General features: G+C 39.9%; 1 protein-coding gene across 1 annotated transcript in view; it reads left to right on the top strand.

Moving 5' to 3' along the window:
• LOC124157985 (putative glycerol kinase 5) overlaps nucleotides 1–22,537 on the top strand; it is a 203,967-nt gene that overhangs the window by 141,295 nt on the left and 40,135 nt on the right. The window contains exons 7-8 of the mRNA XM_046533119.1: nucleotides 14,618–14,817; nucleotides 16,018–16,181. Coding sequence (XP_046389075.1) covers nucleotides 14,618–14,817; nucleotides 16,018–16,181 — 364 coding nt within the window. The remainder of the gene's footprint in view (nucleotides 1–14,617; nucleotides 14,818–16,017; nucleotides 16,182–22,537) is intronic.

Here is a 22,537-nt window from a genome sequence, read left to right as displayed (position 1 = left end):
ACCGATTTTGTATTGAGTGTCAAAATTACAATTACTGATTATACCGTTACTTGAAAATATAGTGAAAATAAAATTTTCACCGGTTTGATATGCGTTTTCACTCCAGCTTCCGAGGCTTCCTTGACTTTTGACGATTATTAAAGGCATTCTAAATGTTGAGGCAGGCTAACTTGGAACATTTATCACATCACTCCAGCAGTCTCCCCACCACTTCTCTCTTCAATGTCCGGTATCCCAATAAATATGCAATGGCATCCGATAGTAATTAAAATTCTGGTTTGCATGTTTGCACTAAAAATGAGAAAATATTGACTGCAATTGCAATATGTACATGACAAAATTTTAATGTATTTGTAATTGTAAGAGTAGGTACTAAATATTTAACAATGATTAATTTGTATTTTTAATTAATTTAACCGTGACTTGAGAGTACATTGACAGAGTAACTGTAATTGGCCCCGATTACTTTTTTTCAACCTCTGACCACGAGTTAGGTTCAAATTATTCCTGCCAAAATGAAACTTAGAACGCAAAGACAGGCTCCTTTACGGCTGTTATGTGGTCACAATATCTGGGATTCAATGAAGATCCCCTCGCCAACCTATTATTCATTCCCCTCCGCTTTCTTTCCCCATACCACGTCTGAGCTTCTATTTTTCAACCCTTGAATCTTCACCCGACCAGTACGGGGATCATTTTCCCTTTCCGCAACCCTCTTTATGGATTCAAAGTCGCCTATCTGCCAGAGAAAAAGGTATTTACGATCTCCGACATTCACGTGTGATTTGTCTCTCTGTGATCCGAAATTGTCAATGCCTGTTATTATAGACATAGGCAAGGGGACATGTCCCTCCCCCTCCCAGGCCCTTAAAAACAGGCAAGATTTTTAATACGGTCCCGTTATCATTGCGTTCTTTTTGTATTACGGGGTATTCTTGTGCCCCCCCCCCCCCCCCCCCCAGAACAAAATCTTGGATACGGCCTTGCTTGTGCCCCCCCCCCCAGAAAGAAATCCTGGATCCGCCCCTGGTTATTGAGTGAATGCGTGGCGCAATGTTTGGGATAATTCTAGTGCAGGTGGAGAGGCAAACCGAGCCAATGGGTATGCACGCTCGACTATAGTGGGTAAGAGGAGGACCTGGGGGCGTATTATGGTTTGCAACGCAACCTACGTTATCATCGTTGCCGTGGTCTAAATTCCTTAATACTCTCACGAGTATGTTTATAAGAAGGAAAGGAACAGTGGCAAGAAACTGCCAACTCGTTGGCGACAGGATAAAGTCCTCGCCTGCGAAACTTAAGATCGTTGATACGAGCCCCATCTGAGTAGGCTACTCCTATCCAGAATATGGACGTGTGTAATCATACATTGTCATTTTTTATAGCCCCCGGATTCAAAATAGTGCTTTTTTCAGGGTGATGATTTAAACAAAAAACTTCCCCTGGATATCGCGAGGGTTGCAGAACGAGAATAGATCGCCGAAGTCTGGGGCGTTGAAGGCGAATCGTCGGCGACCGCTTTAATCTAGTTCACGCACGCCCCCCATATCCCTCGTTACTCCCTTATCGCTATCCGTTGTCGGAACAAAAAATCACGCGTGAAGGAGGGTGGGTGGGGGGGGGGGGGGGAAGAAGGAGTGGATGGGGTTGGCGATGTTGCGAGTGACAGGGACACGTGTTCGCGTGCAAGCCGCCCACTCTCACGTGACCCTTACTCCGTGGGCCATCTGGCGGCGGCGGGGTCCCTCAGAGTGAACTTCCGGGAGCTCTTTGCCCTCTCCCAGAAGGCGAGAGAAAAAGGGGATGATTGCGACAATGCTAGGAAACAGTGCGACAGTGTGACATATCTTACTGTGTTCCCAGGGCCGTCCCACGCTTTTGACCACGTGCTAACATGCCCACATAAATGAGATAGACCAAGTGGAATAACTGGGAGTTAACTTCGAGCTTCGTGAAAAACTTACAAGGGGAGACCACGTACCTTGCTCCGCCTTTTTCAATGCCGTATTTTTAATGGTCTTCGGAATGGCGAACACATCTCTGAACTGATAGTGGTTCCATTGAATGGGCCTTAGTTTGGCTGTAATTAATTGATTTCCGAGCAGTATTTTAACAAGCGCTATGTAATCCCAAAATAGCGCCTTTTTTCAACAGTATCAGTTGGTCTAGTGGATAGCGCGACTGGCTCTCACCTCGGGGGTTCGGGTGCGGTACTTAGTCACAGCAGTATATTTTTTAATTTTCATTTTGATCATGCGGTGACAATTTTTTCATTAATCACACCATACCTTGCTAGTGTAGTCCTCATATCTCCACACTCGAAATGACACTGCTTAAATACCTAAACGCCGTTATGGTGATAACAGTTTTTTCTCGTGCCGATGCTTGCTGCAATTAACATTAGTGAAAAACTTGTCGCCGTATGATCAAAATGAAAATTACAAAATATACTGCTGTGACGAAGTTCCGAACCCGAGCCCCCCAGGTGAGAGCCGGACGCGCTATCCAGACCAACTGTTACTGTTGAAAAGATGGCACTATTTTGGGATTACATAGCGCTTGTTAAAATACCGCTCGGAAATTAATTAATTACAGCCAAACTAAGGCCCATTCAAAGGAACCTCTATCAGTTCAGAGATGGGTTCGCCATTCCGTATGCCATAAAATATACGGCATTGAAAAAGGCGGAGCGAGGTACGTGGTCTCCCCTTTTAGTGGGGAACACATGTGATAAATTGATTATTGAAAGAACGCGGAATCCGAAAAACAATTATCAATTTAATCATTGCTGAAACTCCCATGCCAACATTTAATAAATATTGGTGGCGCACACCCGATGAAGCGAGGATTCGCCAAGCGTGGGAAGATTTTTCGGATGAGAAAGTATAATAACGGTGATATTTCTCTCTCCTGCGACCACACCTTGAAAATGCAGCGAGCGAATGGGATCCGGTGCATAAATATATTTAATCCGTGAAATTAATAAAATATTGCGCGATTCGTCAAAAACTGCTGCGGGCGTACAGACAGCGTTACCCAGATGTGAAGCGAATTAGGCTGGCAGCCGCTGGAGACTCGGGAGGCTGCGCGCTAGGTTTAGATCCCTTGAACAATTGATAATGAATATATTTAAGAGCGAAACGGAGAACATAATATAATACGAACCCCACTATATTTCGGAGGCTTGCGGGGTAGTATGTTGATGTAGAATCTACATATACTACTTTGGTGGTAACTCTAAATATTCGTTGAAACCCCTCAACAGCCTAATCCACAGCACCTAGTATTAATTAATACCAGCATTGATTATCCCCAGAGCATAAATGTTAGCTTATCATCCCTGAAACTGGAAGTAGTTCAATTTTCTTCAATGAGCGCCGGTAGAATTTTCATAAGTTCGTGGAAATTATTGAATAGATCGCGTGAACTAATTTCATTCTACGCGAAGAGAATTACTCATTAATAGCAACCGTCAGCATTCCGAAGGGCAGTGTGATCGTTTTTCCGTAATCCTTCGTTTACATTGAAGAATATTTATTTTCGAAAATTAAAATTCTCCTTATTTTCTGAACTCACCTCGTATTAAGTTATTTAATGAACGCGGAGGGCCTATTTTACCTACTATAGCCCCGCGGCAATGCTCTCTGCCAAAACGACGATTTTCGTCTTTTTGGTTTATTTTAAGTAAGAGAAACAATATTTACATTTCCTTACGTGAAAAGTTTAGAAATATTTTTTTACGTATAGCATACGTAACTTCAACATTAATGTGTTCTTCTAAACTTCGGAAATTGAAATCTACCTTTCAGCCATTTTAAAAATCAAGGAATGGGTAAAATTTAATTTTAAAAATCTCTTTAATATGCGAAGATGTTGTTCTCTCTGTACAAAATGCAATGAAATGCACCAATCAAATAAATTGACCGTGACAAAATGAAGAAGACGACGGTTTAACCGTTTTCATTGTTTTTCGCGTGTTCTTCTTCACTCTTTCGACCGTAGAAGCTAAACGCTTACGTTTCAACAATTTCTAATGATTCACTGTTGTATTCGAATAAACAGTGAGTAAAACGATACATAATACGACCCTATGGAGCTTGGGAAGAATTTCATACAAATGCTTAAAATACAGCCTCTATCTTGTTTGCGGCGATAGTAGGTGTTGTGGTTTCCCAGTGCACGTAGCAACTACATCAACATACTACCCCGCAAGCCTCCGAAATATAGTGGGGTTCAAATATCATGTTCTCCGTGTCGCTCTGAAAGACGTCCATTCTCAATTGCTCAAGCAATCGAATCGAAACGATATATGATACGACCTTATGGAACTTCGGCAGAATTTCATGCAATTGCTTAAAGCTCAGCTTTCTACCTTTTCTGCGGGCGACTGTAGTCCAGAGAGACGCATTCATAGAGATAAACTGTCGCAAGTGCTGTGGTTGTCGCTTTGTGCGTTCTCTTTCTCGAAAGGGGGGGGGGCGTGGTGGTGTGTCCCCTCTTTTCCCACCCCCAAACCTCCCTCTCCATCTCAGTTAGCTCGCCTTCGGCCTGAAGCAGCGGAATCATGAGCGGGGTCCTTGCTCCCTCCCCCCGCCTCCTTCATTTCTAGAATCTCCCGCTACGAAGCAGCAACACAGGGGATGATGACTCACTCCGCACCCAATCCTCATATATATATATACACCACCGCCACCTCCCTCCTCCTCCACCTCTGCTCTGTTTCCCGGTCGCCTCGGAAGGGGAGGGTCCCTTCTCCCCTCCACTTTGCAAATGCTAGCGCGCTCGCATTTAGAGAGAGAGAGAGGTCGAAAACAGTTCATAGGAGAGGGAGAGGCCATCTCATTTCAAAGGTGGAAGGGAGGAAGAACTCCGACGTGTGATAAAGAGGATTTATCACTTTCGATAAACGATTAATTGATTTCATTTTTTTAAATCGTAGGATTCCGTGGAATGAATACTTTTCTTTTCCCACATGATGATTGAGTAGTACTGCTCAATTTTCCTGTACTTAATTGCTTTGCTTTTCCCACATGATGTCTCAATTTTCCTGTACTCCTCATCTTGATAATGTTACGCTGTGACGAAACCATGGTCGTTCATGATCACCATGTGGAAAAAGTAAAGTTTTTCATTCCTTCAACTTCTACGATAAAGAATGTCCACAAAGTCACGCCCGCTATTATTAGTTACATTTTTTATACATCAATAGTTATTAAATAGGAGCCGCACAGTTTCATGCATATGATTATCAGGAGTTGCATAAGAGTTTTCATCATTTAATTGCATTTTATTTATAACTTGGAAAAAGATTGCGCAAATAGTAGTAACAAGATATAAAAAAATATAGTAATTTCAGCAAGAGTAATTATGGGACTGTAAGGGGATTTAATCAGACATCAGTTCGACATATAACGGCATATTCATTAATTAGTCATAGTGTATGAATAATGATGGCAATACTTATTAGATCAAGATAATACGATACGATTATCATGTTATTCCGAGCCATCTGGATGTAAATGTCTTCGTTCTCCCTCTTCAAGTTGTGGCATTGGAGAGCCGAGGTTTCTCTCTCGACAACGGAATCGTTTACAGATTTTTTAATATTATCGATTTTGATAAGAGTTTGAAAAATAATGATGCCTGTATTTTTTCGTTTTTGGATCCGTAGCGCAATCTTTCATCTCTCTCGATCTCTTCTCCGGAACCTGAAAATACAGCAGGCTCGAAAAAACTATTTAAAATTCGGTATACGCAGGATTGTATTTGAAATCACAATCCAGACGCTTATTAGAATGGGGTGGAGTCACTCCAAAGAACTAGGAGCAACATCAACTATTCTCCACGTATATGCATTTAAAATAAATTGCTGAAGACAGGCTCCGACATTTCCTTATGTACCTACGATTAATAATAAATTAAAACTTTTTAAAACCGTCGTATACATCACAAAGTATCGTATATCTAATATTGATGTTATTCCTTTTTTCGCAAAGCAATTCGGTTACATGCGGAAACTGACTGGAATAGGTCATTTGTAGAAAACTTCGAATTTGTTCGTTATTCGCAAGTTTTGATCAAATTTGACATCCACATATATTTGTTAACTGGGTGTCATAGGAAATAATATATTCGACATGCTGAGCACATTTGAAAATGTTCATCTGAAGTTTCTACTTCCTAGCTTAAAAAAAAACATTTTTGATGTTTTAGCCCGATGTACGTCTTCTACTCCTCGAGATGTTAGTGACGGAAAATTACCCGCTTAAACCATCGCGCAGATTAGTTGGTGACGACACGAGGTCATGGCGAGCGTCCCAAAGCTACTCAAGCACTCCTCGGAACTGTAAGTGCACGAGGCTCGCGTAGTGCCGTTTTCGTTTGTACTCTTGTGAAAGCAATGCCTTCCCCCCGATCATAAATTCCCCCTAAACGAGCAAATCAATCAATGAAAATGGAAGGCAATATTAGCGTGTTCTTTAAAAAATAAAAACTTACGAGAGAATAGATGGAGGGCTTGTTTTTTTTTATCGCGACTTACCTTTAGCTTTCATCTACCGAACGTTTTTTTTTATTCAAATGCAATTTTCAATCAAGGTGAACGACTCCATCACTCATAATCGATCCAGGAATCGATCGAACTTTTGATTCGATAAGGATCACTCGATGGAGTCCGATCGATTCAGCAATACTACTGCTGCCACCCCTGAGGAAATACAAAAGGGAGTACATGTTGTGAACAGTGGTGCGATATATCGCAATAAAAATAATCGAATTACTATTAACGATTACATATTCAGTAGTATTTACGTAATCGTTACATTTTTAAGAGAGTAATTTTACTTGCAATCTACTCCGAATCTCGTGCGAGTAAATCTTACATTTTAACAATCAAAAGTGAAAATTAAATTCCATGCGCGCTGGTCAAAAGGCGGTTCATCTACTTTTTACTCAGGTGAAAACATTTACTAATGCCAAATACAATTATTTTTATTATTATCTTTTGCAATGGCTTTAAATAGTAATTAAAATGCGGGTCTTCATTTTAGTACTCCTTGATGGAGAAAATAACTAGAATAAGAATATAATAAATTTCAATTGTAATCGTAATTATTATCGTATTGGTTACTTTTTCAAAGAGTCATTTATAATTGTAATTAATTTTACATTTTATGGTGTAGCAGTTACTGAGTCCGATTGCATTTTTTCAATATTTTCCCAACTCCAATTGTGAATGCCATTTGAAGACACCGGAAATTTTACGCGGTGACTCACCAGCATCTTGCTGGAGCAGTAGGGCAAAAGAAATAAACAAATCTTGGCTGTGGACCACGGGTTGCAACCGCCAACACTGCAAAATCCTCAAAGAGAAGAGCCCAGCTAGGTGTGTGGCCCGAGAGAAGGAGGCTCAAGCCAAGAGAAACCACCCCACATACATATGGGATGCTAGCGCGCTCCTTTGCCGTAGCAACGTCGAGAAAATTCTATGGGAGCGGGATAAGGGGAGTGGGGGGGAGCGGGATAAGGGATGTCCCCGAAAATAAAACGGACGGAGACAAATGCGCCCTCCCTCCATTTGACTGGCAGCAGGGTACGCTCCGCCCTCTCTCTCTCCCCCGAAGGCGAGCGGCTCGCATTCCCTCACCCCTCAATCTATATGCCACCCTCCTTAATGGCACGGGCTCGCGAAAGTAGAAACCTCACCCTTTATCCGAACGGCCGTAACAACTGGGATGGCACCTAAAAAAGTATTCACGAGTTCACCGAGCCGGGGAACAAAGAAGGAAATTTTTTAAAACTTGCTTCCTAAAAACAGGGTGGTTTTCTATTATTTTTTATTGCCTATATCGAAAGATTATTACTCCTGGAATACGCATTTCACGCTTTAAGATTTTTAAATGACGTATATATTTTTCGCGATGAAATGAAAAGCGAAAAATTTCAAGCGCGCGAAAACGCGACGGCTAAGTATGAATGCTGGGGAAAGCCCGTGTGACGTCAATCTGGTTCCCGCTGCCGACGTGGGAGGTGACCTTGGGGCGAGGATATGAGCGCCGTTACAATGCAGGATGCTAGCAGCTAGCAGGTAGCGCTTGGCTTAAATAAGGATTATTAATACTTTATCAAACGAAGGAAACTTTCCGACCTTAGCCAGTTTTAATAGGTGATTATTAAGACATGTTTCCCTGAGCTCTGTGCCTCATGCATGCATTGGTAATCTCAGACGATGTAAAACTCCTATCTAACCGTATAGAATCTAGGTTCCTGTGACGTCACGTGGAGTGGAATCGCATGGGCGACAATCTGGCCTTTTTCAAATGAGGATAAAATTGACCCTTGCCATTCGTCTAAACCGGTATTACTAAAACCAAATAATTTGTATATTATGAATACACTAATGGTGGGTAAGGAATCTCAATCAATGCATTTCGTTTTCTTTGATGAAGGAAACTACCCTATTATACTCTTCATTTTTAATTTCCTGCCATTAAAATGGAATTCTACAATGTAATGGTAATGGTCTCAACCATTTAGAGCTGAGGAACGTGGGGAAAGTAGGTAGTAAAGGGGATGCCCTAATCCACGCAATTGGAGGTTCAATTCTGATGTCGCTTCTTAATCACTTTTAATTATCGGTTTTCAAAAGTTTCCGCAGCTTGAGTGCAGAGCTATCAACTTTTTTCATTATTTTTTTTCGCTTTTTAGCGTTTTCCCCGTTCGTTAACATTTACCGGGACTGTTTCGGGTTCAGTTGCTAGGCTCAACAAAGAGCGTAGAAGGGACTATATTGTAACGTTATCCTTCGTTTTTTCTTGACCTATTATTTACATTGAAATATGAGCTGTTGAGATTTAGGTTATATGTAACAAAACATATATGCCGGAGTTTCGGAAATTTATTATCCATTTTGAAGGTTTATTATATGAAAAGATAAGATGTACAATAAGTACCAATATGGTAAGGATTAAAATTTATTGCTACAGTGAAAGAATATCCAAAAATTATTTTAACAAATTGATTTAACATGTAATAAAGAAATTAAGAAAAGTTTATGTGCTCTATCTTTTAAAAAAATATTATTTTTTTATTTTCTGATATTTTGCGAAGTTTTAAGTGCGAACTCGAGAAAAATTTTGTAATTAAGTAGCATTTTTTTCCACTACAAAATGAATTTTCACATGAGATTTATATGAAACTAAATCTAATAAAATGACATGGTTGGCTCTTTACAAAGCTTCAAATTTCGTACCAAAATGCTGTAATTTAAGTGAAATTTATACTACTTAAATGGAAAATGAGAGTAGGTAGCTGGAAGGGTGGGAAAATGAAAATATATGAAGAAGAAAAATAGAAATATATAAATTATGAGATGTAAGTCTTCCTTCAAGCTTCTAAGGATTTCTTATAATTACCGTATGAAGTCAATAATATCTTCTTAAAAATATCGAAGAAATTATAATACACTATGTATACTTGAAAACGGGGGCTTGAAAAGAGTAATATTATAATATTTATTCGTTAAGAGTAGGAATGTATTCTGAAACTTGTAGTCGCGGTGAGCCATTCTTCAGAATTATTGTTGGTGAAAAATTGTTATTGGCGCTCTCAAATAAGTATGTACGTGGAATATGCTGAGTACATTTTGTCGATGGAATGTAACAATACCGCAGTTATCGGTAAATTTCTCGGTAAAGTTAAGATAAGCACCGACTTCTGGCCTGAATACCAACCCCGTGCCTCTAGTAACAATGGACAGCAGAAACAATAACGACTCGAAATCCGAGCGCGCGTGACGAACGAAGGGCAAGAACTCCGATTGAAGGCGGAGGTTTATGTTGACAGTCGGATATTATGGCCCGAAGATAACAGAGGACGTTAACTGAGTGGAAGAGGAGGGAGTTACTAACGTAAACACCTCCGTTGCCAGAACAAACAGTTGACTCCCGGATCGCGGGATTTCAACAGAACCCCATCGAGAGGCTTATCAGCTAAAGCGAACCTATCGTATAAGGTATGCAGGATTGACCGGCGCGCGTGCCTTAATCGCCTCCAGCAGGCCATCCAAGAGGTAGTCGCGGCGATATCAGCATGGGAAACTTCAATACCGCTGCGTACTTTCCTTCAAATGACCTTGAACATAGTATCATTTCGCTATTGCAATCTCAGAGGAAGTATATGGCAAAGCGCTCAAGGTGTTCGCTCAATTACCGAAAACCTACATAAACATTGATCCACCCTATTTCACAAAAGCAATGTTTAAAGTAAGCGATTGAAATAATAATTATAATAATTTTTATTTATTTCCTCTTAAATTTTGTTTTTACATCTGAATACAAAAAATAACAAGAGAAGGAGCTTTAGGTGGTCTCCAAGGTCATAGGACCACCATCAAATAACAAAATGTATGCCAATAAAAAATAATAATGCAGTAAATGATACGTGAGTGTTTTAATAATAATAAATAACATCAAAATAAATTTTCAATCATTTCTTGCGAGGAAAGCCAGTCATTAGCAAGTCTTAACATTTCGTTTGAGGATTAATTTTTTTAAATTCTAGCGGGCAGCGAATGAAATACTTTTAAATAGATTCAATTAATCAATTCAATCACTTCTCCTTCTTCGCGGATATTCATGTAAACGGAGACTAGCAAAAATTAATTTATAATTTTGTGGCTTTGTAATAAAATGACCTCATTCGTATTCTCCCCACTGTCACCACAGTCTCTTATAGAATGTCACCATAAGGCGATGTTAATGTAATTTTGGTGACAGTGGAGAGAATATGAATGAGGTCATTTTATTATCACTTCACACAGGACAAAAAGTGTTCAATACGTATTGTGAAAGGATTGCACCGTGAATTCAATGCTTATTAGAGACATTTATTGGATAGCGCTCCATGTCCTACTTTGAATACACCCGGAATACACAAGCAGGTTATCCTAGATACGTATTCTAATATGTATCGAATGCAACTTGTAGCATTCCATGTTTATTAAAAGTAAGACATTGATTGGTATCCGATGGCCACTCATGACTGAGCGAATATTAGCGAGTTCAAAATAGTTCTCGAAAGAAACAAGAAGTTTTTTCCCAATAAGTATCGATCCATTAAAATTTTACCATGCCCAAGTATTATAAAATTAAAAGATCGTATGCTAAAATCAAGAACTTTTATCAATAAACTATTATAAACCTGTATGTATTATTAAGTATAAGCGCTTATTTGAAACACCTAGCTGAGAACGTAATGTAACTTAATTATTCTTCTTAATTATACACGATGTTTTTGTCTCTTTTAACTTATTAATTCAACTGCACTGCTAACTAGTCAACAACTTTTTCTTACCCTTGATAACCCTTTCCTTATTTATAGACTTCAGCACTTAATGTTGTTGATTTAAATTAACATTTCGTTAAAATAATTACTATTAACTTCAACAGAACGGACTTCATGGAGTGAATCCATGCATCCTTATCTTGCGTTTTGAATCGAAGACGTTCTTCAATACACAATGTAAGATGAATTCATCCAGAGATCACCAATGCATATTAAACACGCATTGAAAACAAACAGTGCTTCGTGGGGCGTGTTTTTTCTTCTCTTTTATTCGCCTTTTTCTTTGTCCCTGCGATTTTGGAGGGTGGGCCTTAGGCCATCAGCTTGCCACATATGCTATTGTAACGAAAAGAAAATCATTAACACGTTAATACGACTTTTGTGTGGCATTCCGATATTGTTGACCTTGATTTCAGTTGTTTGTTTGTCCTGCATCATTGATCCATATTTCTCTATTTGCCATTGAAATCGACGGAAAATATGTATACGTGAGAAATAACTACTTTTTGCGCCTTAAAAGTAATGCAGGATCATAAAGATAAATAAAAAACTACAAGTTTCTTTAAGCGTCCTGAAATGCTTTCCACTTTTGCTGAGCAGGTACTTGTGAAGCAGACTAAAGCAGGCACACGTTCTTCATCGGCTAATGACGTGAACGTCGTCAATCCTTGGGAAAATTATTGGAAGTAACTTCGGAAAGCTTTTCGAATCGAATCCTGCGAAGGTCGAAGGTCATTAAGTGGTCACGTCGAAGCACCTTCGGCTTCGTCTTCGGCAAGACTTCGGAAACGGAAGCGAAGTCGAATCCGAAGTCGAAATCGTATTTACTTGGCAACCCTCCACGTTAGACTTTCCACTTCTGTAGGCGTTTCGATGGAATACTTTTCAATCGTCCCCAGCATCCATCAGCCATCCATAACGTATCAACCCTCCCGCACCAATCATATCAACCGATCTCAACTATCCCTGTGGACGATGGAAAGATATTCCACCGAAACGTCTGCAGAGAGAGTAACCTATTCGGAGTCAGATGATGGAGGTGGAGCAATTCAACTATTTCGCTGGAGAAAAACGTGTCCAGCAGCGAGGACATCGGGAAGAGAATTGCGCTATGAAAGGAGTCCATGTAAACGATGGAGATGATGAGAGGATCGCTATGTAAGAGTTGAAAGAAAAGCCTGGTGATGAGTCTCTCCTGAAATATAATGCTTAACGGTGCGGAAACGTGGACTCGAAGGAGGACGAATAAATAGACGAGGCGTCAGAGATGTGGGCGGGGAGAAGAATGCAGAAGGTGAAGTGGGCGGAGAGGAGGAGATACAACGAAGTGCTGAGCATGGTGGGTGAGGGAGTAGGTCTTATAGTGAATTGAAGGATGGATAGATGGTAGTCCATGAAAAAAGGGGAGACTTCCAGAATACTTCTTAAAAACTCCATGGAAACCTACGTCAACCACTTTATACTAAGAATACTTTAATAAACAAAGCCTTTCGAGAAAAATCATCGCAGTGATAAGAGAAATTGCTGTGCTCGTCGACGTGTTTGCAGAAAACTGTTATAATTTATGTGCAAGTCTTGCCTATATCTACACAGAGGAAGCAGATTATTGACGTACTGTTTCGTTGAGGGCTACTGTCGGGGTTGAGTATGACTCCTAATAACTACTTCTCCTGAAAATCGTTTACACTACCCCGGCAATGCAATTAGCGGTGTATCAACTCAAGTGGCACTTCGAATGCGCGAAAGGCGAGCTAGTGACGATCGCAGCAGCACGGGAAACAGAGAACAATGACCGTCACTGAAATTCACATGAGCATTGTTTTTATGCTCGGAATTTTTACAATAAAATACGTTATTTACAAAAATAGTTATAATATATATGTGACGTTCCGGTTGTAAAATCTGTGCACATGCCCGCTTAATACAACATCTGAAAGATAGACTGAAGAATTTCTTGAAGAAATGAAGCTTCCTGCCTGATGATTGATTCCAATAATGCCTAAGTTGCAAGCCCATTGTGTTGTTTTACGATTGGAGAAGCTTCATAGGAGTGAAATAGGAAACAATTGGATCGATCGTCAGAAAAACCTCAACTGGTTCACTTGGTTCATCCACACACTGTACTCCTAGATAAGCATAGTAGAGTGACTGAATTAATTATAAATTCAGAATAGGAATGTCTGAACGTGTGGAAAAAGTATAGATTAAATCTATTTTAGAGATTTCAAATAGAATACTATTTGGGGGATGTTCAAGATATTTTGAGGGAGCATAATTATTACGGTAGACACGGTTTTAAGGATAAGATTGGGGAAATGGACTAATTATCTAAATTATATATCACAATCGCACATTTTCGTCCAACCTTAATTATTTAATGCCCTTAAAAATCCAGGTTATTAAATAAACTATCGAAAAGATTGGATAAATAATAAAAACAGTTTTCATGGTAACTGCAAAGTTTATCCAATAAAATGTTTGTGCTGGCTCAGTAACTAAGGAGTTTGTAGCTAACTAACCCATAACTAACCCTCAGTAACTAACCCCTTGTTTATGGACAAGAAGTGCTTGTCAACTTGTCTCCACTACCCCCTCATTAAGTATTGCACACTCCTACTGAAACGCCCTGTATATCATTACTGAATTTATCATTATTTTACGTTTTCCTTTCTTCTTTCCTTATCGTGATAGGAAAAGTATTGAAAAAAATTATCTCTCAATTGCAATTACATTGCCAAATTGGTATAAATTTGAATTAGAAATTACTCTTTGAAAAAGTAATCAGTACGATTGTGATTGCTTTTCATTTTGCTCTTATACATGATGCAATTTCTGTAAATAATTCCTCAAGCAAGGATTCCGAAAATACAAACAAGCATTTTAATTATAATCTAGTTAATGACATTTAATTAAATAACAATTAAAATTTTTGATTTAGGCACTTTGGCCATAATTAAATATGTTCTACCAAAATTGTACGCCTGTGAATGTGGTTAATATAGCTAGAACTGCTTTCCGATGAGGGTAAACGTAATTCAAACTTTCACTTTTTATTTATAAAATGAAACTTTAACTGAAATGTGGCGATTACTCGCGCATGCTTTGAAGTAGTTTACAAGTAAAAATCACTTTTTAATAATATTTTTTTAAATTGAAATTGATCGAATGCAAGTAAAAATTCCCAAGGATGTAATCTCTAGCAGTAATTCAATTATATTCACTTCGTTACATCTCATCGATGTTCCTGACGTCATGCTTTTGCATCATGTTTCAGGGATCTACCCGCAGGTGGCTTGGAAGTTGGGTCGCAACGTGACGTACATGGCAGAGGGGTCGAGCAACGACTGCGGGGGCTTGGTAGAGTGGGCCCGCGCCATGGACCTCATATCGAAGCCCGAGGAATCCTCGGCCATCGCGGAGGGCGCTGGAGACTCCAGCGGGGCCTTGTTTGTTCCCGCATTCGCCGGACTTCAGGTGGGACACGTCAAACGGGTTGCTCGTCCTACTAAGAGGATGTGTGCGTTAGTTGTTTAGAAAAAGAGGAGACACTGCTGATCGCACTTGCGAGACTATTTTGTGTCGAAATTTTGGCTAGTTATGGCAGAATTTTTACCCAAATTAACTGTATCGTCTTTTTTAAAAGAGTTGCTTTACTCATTGATGCACCGAAATTAAGTTTTTTAAAGTAAAAGTTGAGTATTATATTTTTTTATAAGATTCCGAGGAAGAGCCGTAGCAAAGCTAAAGATTTCGCGTATAAATCGTTGGTTAGACCTATCTTACAATACATAGGGGCATCAGTTTGGGATCCTAATCTGATAGGGGGAGATCAAACAGCTGACAAAATTTCAGCGCCTAACTGCAAGATTTGTAATGGGATTAGTAATTTGTAAAGTAATTTGTTTTAAAAGGAAGGCAAGTGTTAAAGAGTAAAAATTCTGGGTTGGAAATCATTAGAGTCAAGTAGGAGGGAAGCACGAATTAAAGGCACTTATCTATAAAGCTTGTATTGGTGATCCTGCGGGGAGGGACCTATCCAAAAGGTCAAAAGGAATAAGTTCGACCGATCCAGGCGTGATACAGCGGAAGTTGGGCGTATTGAAATAAGAGGTAGTTGCTCTTTTCCACTGTTATTTCAATTCGTACGACGCGAGTCGGCTCACTATCATCTTGTTCAAGATGACTAGGGGACCCCTCCTTAAACGTAACTCTTCAGCCGTTTAATATCTTTCCTTTAAATATAATAATAAATACTGACCATTATCACCAAAAGGCATAAAGGCCGCTTTATACGGCGAATGATTTCTTTCGCATGATCATTCAGCATGATCATGCGCATGATCATTCATCGTGTACGATGGAACAATTCGCGAATGAACCTTCATGCGCATGACCATTCGGTTCTTACTTAGGGTCATGTAACTAGTCAGCAACCATGCGCCATACCCACAAATTATCACGCTATCCCCATTTATTAGTTCTGTCAAATAACCCCGAAGTGTGAGAATGTCGAAGGAAAGGGATTACCCCGCCTGGTCTGAAAGTGTGCTTTTCTCACGCCTGTGGATACGATTGGGGTGAGCTCTACCCTAACCTAATCAAACCAAACTATCACGGAGTGATTTTAAAAAATACAAGATCTCATCTCTCTTTCTCTTCGTGGTGCTGGTGCAGGCGCCTTTCAACGACCACCGTGCGGCGGCCGGGTTCATCGGTCTCCGCGCCTCAACCTCCAAGCATCACATGGTGCGGAGCATCCTGGAAGCCATCGCATTCCGAGTGGTGCAGCTCTATCGGGTGCTCCTCAAAGAGGTCTCCATGGAGTTCAAAGCCATTCGGTAAGGCACACCCATCAACCTCCTTGCGCTTTCATTGTTATTATTTTCTTTATTTTTGAAACTCTAGAAGGCAGTGGGGAGCAACGCGAGGCTACTGTGATTGTATTATTGGTTGGCGGCCTTTGATGAATATTTGTAGTTAACAGAGGAATTCATTAACATCTAGATGAAAAATTAGTAAAAGGACTTGTTTTCCACGGTGTATGGAGCTTCAAAGAGATAGGACAAACTTTCCGGAGAGAAGACTAAGGTTTCCTCAAGGGTAAAATAAGTGCCTCACGGTATTCGACATTTGTTGCATGGTAACTCATTGTCTTCGTTGGTGATATTTTAATGCATACATTGTTCAAATTTCATTTACTCAGGCGTAATTTTACTGAAACTATCTATCTGATGTGAATGTCATTGATTATAACAAATTAAAGTGGGTAAAACACATCGTAACCCACGTGCGATCCGATCATTTCCCAAGTTGTAATAATCTATATCCGTGGTCGTTCCATTAGGAATTATGCGATAACGCTATACTCTTACTGGACGTGAACTTATTTTGGTCTGACGGCAAGCTTTGCAAATGGAGCCCTTAAGGCCGCCCTTGACGCCCAAATCTCATAGCAGCACCATTCGTGGAGGCTCGATTATGTATGTGAAATTGGCATTATTTTCGAAAGCAGTTCCCTAAGTAGTAAAATTTTACCTGCCTTTATTGCTTTCATACATATAGATATACCTATGATATCCTAGACGGAAGAAATTAAATAGATATTGTGGTCCATGCAGTTGATCACACTCTCTTCACTGTCGTTTATGACATTTTTGGTACTATAACATACATTTACAGAAGTACTCATTGAAGTGCAATAGCTTTTCCGGATAAATGGAATTATTGTTCAAGGTTATAAACCTCGTACTGTCCACCAGCGAAATGTTTAATACCCACGCGCAAGTGCACGCTACGAATGAAAATTCCGCGGTAAAAAATTCAGCGGGTGCGATTCACATTGATTTTCCACTGAAGAGAAGGGTAGTTTCCTTCATCACAGAAAACTAAAGGCATTGATTGCGATTCGTTACCCATCATTAGTGTATGTATTCATAATATACAAATTATTTGGTTTTACAAATACTGGTGGCAAATACGAATGGCAATGGTCGATGTTATCCTCACCTGAAAAAGGCCAGATTGGCGCCCATGCGATTCCTCTCCACGTGACGTCACAGGGACCTAGTTTCTATACGAGTAGATAGCAGTTTTACATCGTTTGAGATTACCAATGCATACACGTGGCACAGAGCTCAGGGAAACATGTCTTAATAATCACCTATTAAAACTGCCTAAGGTCGGAAAGTTTCCTTCGTTTGATAATCCTTATTTAAACCAAGCGCTACCTGCTAGCTGGGTACTCTTATACCTGCTAGCAGCCTGCATCGCTGCGGCACACACATCCTCGCTCCAAGGTCACTCTCTTTGCGGCAGCGGGAACCAGAATGACGTCACACAGGCATTTCCCAGCATTCACACTTAGACGGCGCGTTTTCGCGCGCTTGAAAATTTTCACTTTTCATTTAATCGCGAAAAATAGATATCGCCATTTAAAAATCTAAGAGCGTGAAATGCGTACTCCATGAGTAATAATCTTTCGATTTAGGCAATAGAAAATTAATAGGAAACCACACTATTGGAATAGCAGAAATGGGAGCGTCAGGAGAAATCGGCCATTAAGAGCATTCATAAATCTAGCGTGAAAGCAATTCATCATAATTCTTGCAAGCGCATAGAGATTTTTTTTAGTTCATGATACGCATCTTATGGTCATTCTGAACAGTATGACAGAGAAGGTACATTGATTCCTAATGTCATCATCATCATCACCATTTCATCTATTTCATAGCATGGAAACCTGTAAATTTTACCAGATAATTACTTCTTTCTACCCATCGTTGATTCCTCATTATGGCTGATGCATGGTGGTCAGTGCTGTAATGGGGAAAAATATGTGGCCGCTACTCACCAAAATTTGCCAACAGCTGAACATGTATTATACATCCGTCCGCGATTGAAATGTCAAACTCCAATTCTTACATTAGTTTCAGGTTGTGCCACGAGATAACTCTGAATAAGGAAATTGTCATTTCCGATTTTTTTTCTTAAATCCGTTGGATAATTTACAGTAGAGCTAATTTTTACAGATTTAAAAAGGTAGTTTATCCGGTACGCTTATGACGAGTTTGTATTTTAGGGGGTACGCCGTACCGGCCCAACTACAGCACTGATGATGATGTGATCAGTGGCGCAGCGAGGGGGGGGTTTTGGGGGATAAAAACCCCCCCAGAGCTCAGAGAAATTTTTAAGTTTCATCCATTTTACTTAATTGGATCAGTAGTACTTACAGAATAGAGCTAGGATTCATCAAAGATCCCTCAGAAAGCCGTAAAACTCGCCATTTTGAACCATTATTCCTATTACTTAATCGGTCGATCCATTTTATCTTCATCATTCTTCGGCTGCTCTACCTTTGGAATATTTCCACTCTTGACGTCTCTGCTCTTGTCAACGTCCAATCCTGCTACCATAGAGAGCTGTACATGCTATGCCTACGTATGTAATAATTCAGATACTACCAAGTTATATTGGTATGCCGGCTTAATAGGTAGCAAAGCTCTTTCACTCCTCAAGCTTCATGGATTCCGTGGCTTATTCTCCATTAATTGCTTTCCATATCCATCTCGTCAGAGGAAAATGAACACTTGTACCCACGTACACGTGTTCATTTTTCCTCCGACGTTGCTCCAAAAAAAATCCCTCCCTGCTGATTTCGAATTAAACTACTCCCCATCATCTTAGTACTCTGCCAAGGTAACTATTTGATATATTTATTTTTTTAATGACGTAGGAACTATTTATCATAATTTGAGCAGTGCAAGACCTCTGAGGGATTTTAAACAGCGCCCGAGATAAAAGGCAATGTTAACAGGTTAGATAACTATATGAATATACGGCTGAGGTCAATCATCACCTCAATGTGGATAATTTTCGGTTATTTAAAGAGCCATTAGTTTGATTCGGATTAAAATATATTTATATAAAACATTAAAGAAGTAATGGCAATAGGGTGGTTTCCTATTATTTTTTAATGCCTAAATTGAAAGATTATTACTCCTGGAGTACTTACTTCACGCTTTTAGATTTTTAAATGACGATATCTATTTTTCGCGATTAAATGAAAAGTGAAAATTTTCAAGAGCACGAAAACGCGACTGCTAAGTATGAATGCTGGGAAAACACCGTGTGACGTCATTCTGGTTCCCGCTGCCTCAAAGTGAGGTGACCTTGGGGCGAGGCTTTGAGCGCTGATACGATACGACCTTAGCCAGTTTTAATAGGTGATTATTAAGACATGTTTCCCTGAGCTCTGTGCCTCATGCATGCATTTTTAATCTCAGTCGATGCAAAACGCCTATCCTCTCGTGTAGAAACTAGGTCCCGGTGACGTCACGTGGAGTGGGATCGCATGGGCGCCAATCTTGCCTTATTTAAATGAGGATAAAATTGACCATTGCCATTCGTCTAAACTGGAATTACTAAAACCAAATAATTTGTATATTATGAATACACTAATGGTGGGTAACGAATCGCAATCAATGCATTTGGTTTTCTTTGATGAAGGAAACGACCCTGTTAAACTTATTCCCATAATCGATGTGCTTTGGATAACTCTATAGAAACTGACCTCTGTCTCTTGATGTGTTTATTGATAATTACATCGTGATGCAAGTTTAAACCTTCAATGATGGTAAATTAGCTATTCCGCCGAGAAGGTGACGTGATCTACGCTCTGAAATTAGTATTGACTCTGACGTGATCCCCAACTGATTCTTAAAATCCGTAACAACTTGCTTTGGGTTGAGAGTGTCATTAATAATAGCACATTAGTAATCTTTCAGTGAGTGTAACATTGGCCACATTGTAAGAGATTTCGGCCGTGACTCTGACATGACCTCTGACGATTCTTCTAATCTCCTTCGTAATGTGATCGACGTCTCCGTCCTTGGGCTCCCCCTCTTGTCTTTCAATTTTTCTTTTTTCAAATTTTCTGCCGGTCCCAATGTGAGTAAACAAAGCACCATCCTTGGTTTCTCCGCGTGGAAGAAAAAATAGCCTCCATATTTGACTCATCAAGAGGCAAAAATAAATGGCGAGAACAAAGAAATATATATAAATATCTGGCCCTCGCATTAGGACATGTGCCCTCGAGTCGTCATATAGTTAGGCGCATCGCGCGTGTACCTTGTTTTCGCCTCGCGGTTGCCTGGAGCGATGTGACCTCATCCAATGAGCGGAGGAGGAGGGCCTCATATGAGTGATGCAATCAAAAGCCGATGGTGACGTCATCATCGCCTGCGCCGTAAAGACGGCTTCGATCCCAGCTGATGGTCACGACCTTCAACGCACCGATTGCGCTTTAAAAGTCGGTAACGTCGTGATTATCGTCAGGGGATTCGGAGACTGGAGATTCTTCAAGACGGGAGGAAAGGTTGCCAACTCCTGACAATAGGTACTTCTCATAAACTCAAGAACACAATGTCTTTGGGTTCGCAAAAAAATCATTCTTTCAGCCAGTAGCGCATATAGAATGTACGAGTTTAGGTTAATTAATTTAAAATTAGGGCACTCAATGATCTGTTAAGTTGTAAAATAAATGTTAAGTTAAGGAAATCACGACAATACCCAGTCAGTATATGGATGCAATTATTATGGAAGAATGATTAACTTCCTTTTGCGAATCCAAAGCCATTTGGTCTTACAATTAGAGTTTGTTATGTCAATTTCCATTAATAAAAATCCGTTAAAAAAAAGCAACCTTTCCTCCAGTGTTGAAGACACGTCCCCTTATCCCCTGATAATAGTCCAGTCTCTATATGGATGAGAAGTCTTGCTATACAATATCTCCAATCGGTGGGTAGTATACAGCTTAAGCGCTAGAAATTATCCTCATTTCATAAGGGTCTCTCACACCCATTATAAATAATTTCAGTAAAGGAGGTTGTAAATATACTGGAGGGGGCACCACTGGTTTCGAGCGTTGAGCGCAGTGTGGCAGGAATGGGGGTGCTTGGGTAGGATAGCCACGCCACGGATACTTTGACCAAAACATTGGTAATCCCATAAGAATCAATGCTAACTAGTTGGTGAAATATTCGGTCATGATAGTTGTTACATTAAAATAAAATATCGCAAACGAACACAGCAAACCTTTTTTCTATCATTATGGGAAGTCTTCGTGAAAATATGCCTCGAATATCTTTTCCCAAGGAAAAATTATTGTCCATCACTACGGTTCGGCTGTGCAACTAGCTTAGCCGAAAAGAACATTTCACAAGTGTAAAATATCTATTCCCCAGCACTTCTACTGGTAATGAATAAGATTACAACCGATGGAAATCTTACGATAGCGGATCGGTCGCAATAATAGTTTGAAAGTATGTTCAGGACGATATATTATCATCACGACGATGTATGGACAGTTTAATATACACAGTAGTATGACGAACGATCGGAAAACTCCTACGAAAACCAAGAAGTAATTTTTGCATTTTCATTTTATAAATCAGAGGCGATATAAGGAATAGAATACTTGATTATATACGTACACTGTTTGAGACTAAGTTCGAAAATTGTCAAACCAAGATGGCGGAATTCTGACCACGCTTAAAACTCGAATGCAGCGCCTCCAGATATTCACAGCCTTCTTGCTTTCAGCTCACAAAGACATGCACAGTGTATAAATATGTTTCCAATGCTTTAGATGGAGTAAAACGCTGATTATGCTGTTGGTGAACGAACAAATTAATTTTACTGATTCGGGAGCTCTAGCAAAATAAGGTACGGTTAGGAAACTCAACACGCGATTTAAGTTATTTTAGGGTACGAGGGGGGAGGGTACTATACCTTTCAGGGTGTCAATGTATCTGCACCTACGTACTACCCCGCGGGCCACATCATTAGGCGTGTGGCGGGGGATGTTAAGCCGACCGTAACAAATAAAAGGAAGTCTCTAGCGAATTTCCGCCTAACATTTATCTACCTAGTCCTTTATTCTTCCGGGGAAAAACGAATTCCCTTACTTATTCGTTCGGAAAAATATCTCTCTTAATTTATCGTTTCTGTCGGACCTGGAAATATAATGGGATTCCAATGTGGTTTTGTGTGTGTGTAAATACAATCGATCACAATTAATACATGCCAGACAATGAAAAGTAGGGTTTCCTAGTGGGTTGAGGGTTGGTCAAAGGTCCCATTGTGCTATTCCTGTTGAAGACATGGGGCACTCCCAAATATAAGTCTAATGGAGCCA

Source organism: Ischnura elegans, chromosome 4 (genome assembly GCF_921293095.1).
Source record: "Ischnura elegans chromosome 4, ioIscEleg1.1, whole genome shotgun sequence".
Lineage (NCBI taxonomy): Eukaryota > Metazoa > Arthropoda > Insecta > Odonata > Coenagrionidae > Ischnura > Ischnura elegans.
This window is presented reverse-complemented; position numbering and strand designations above follow the sequence as displayed.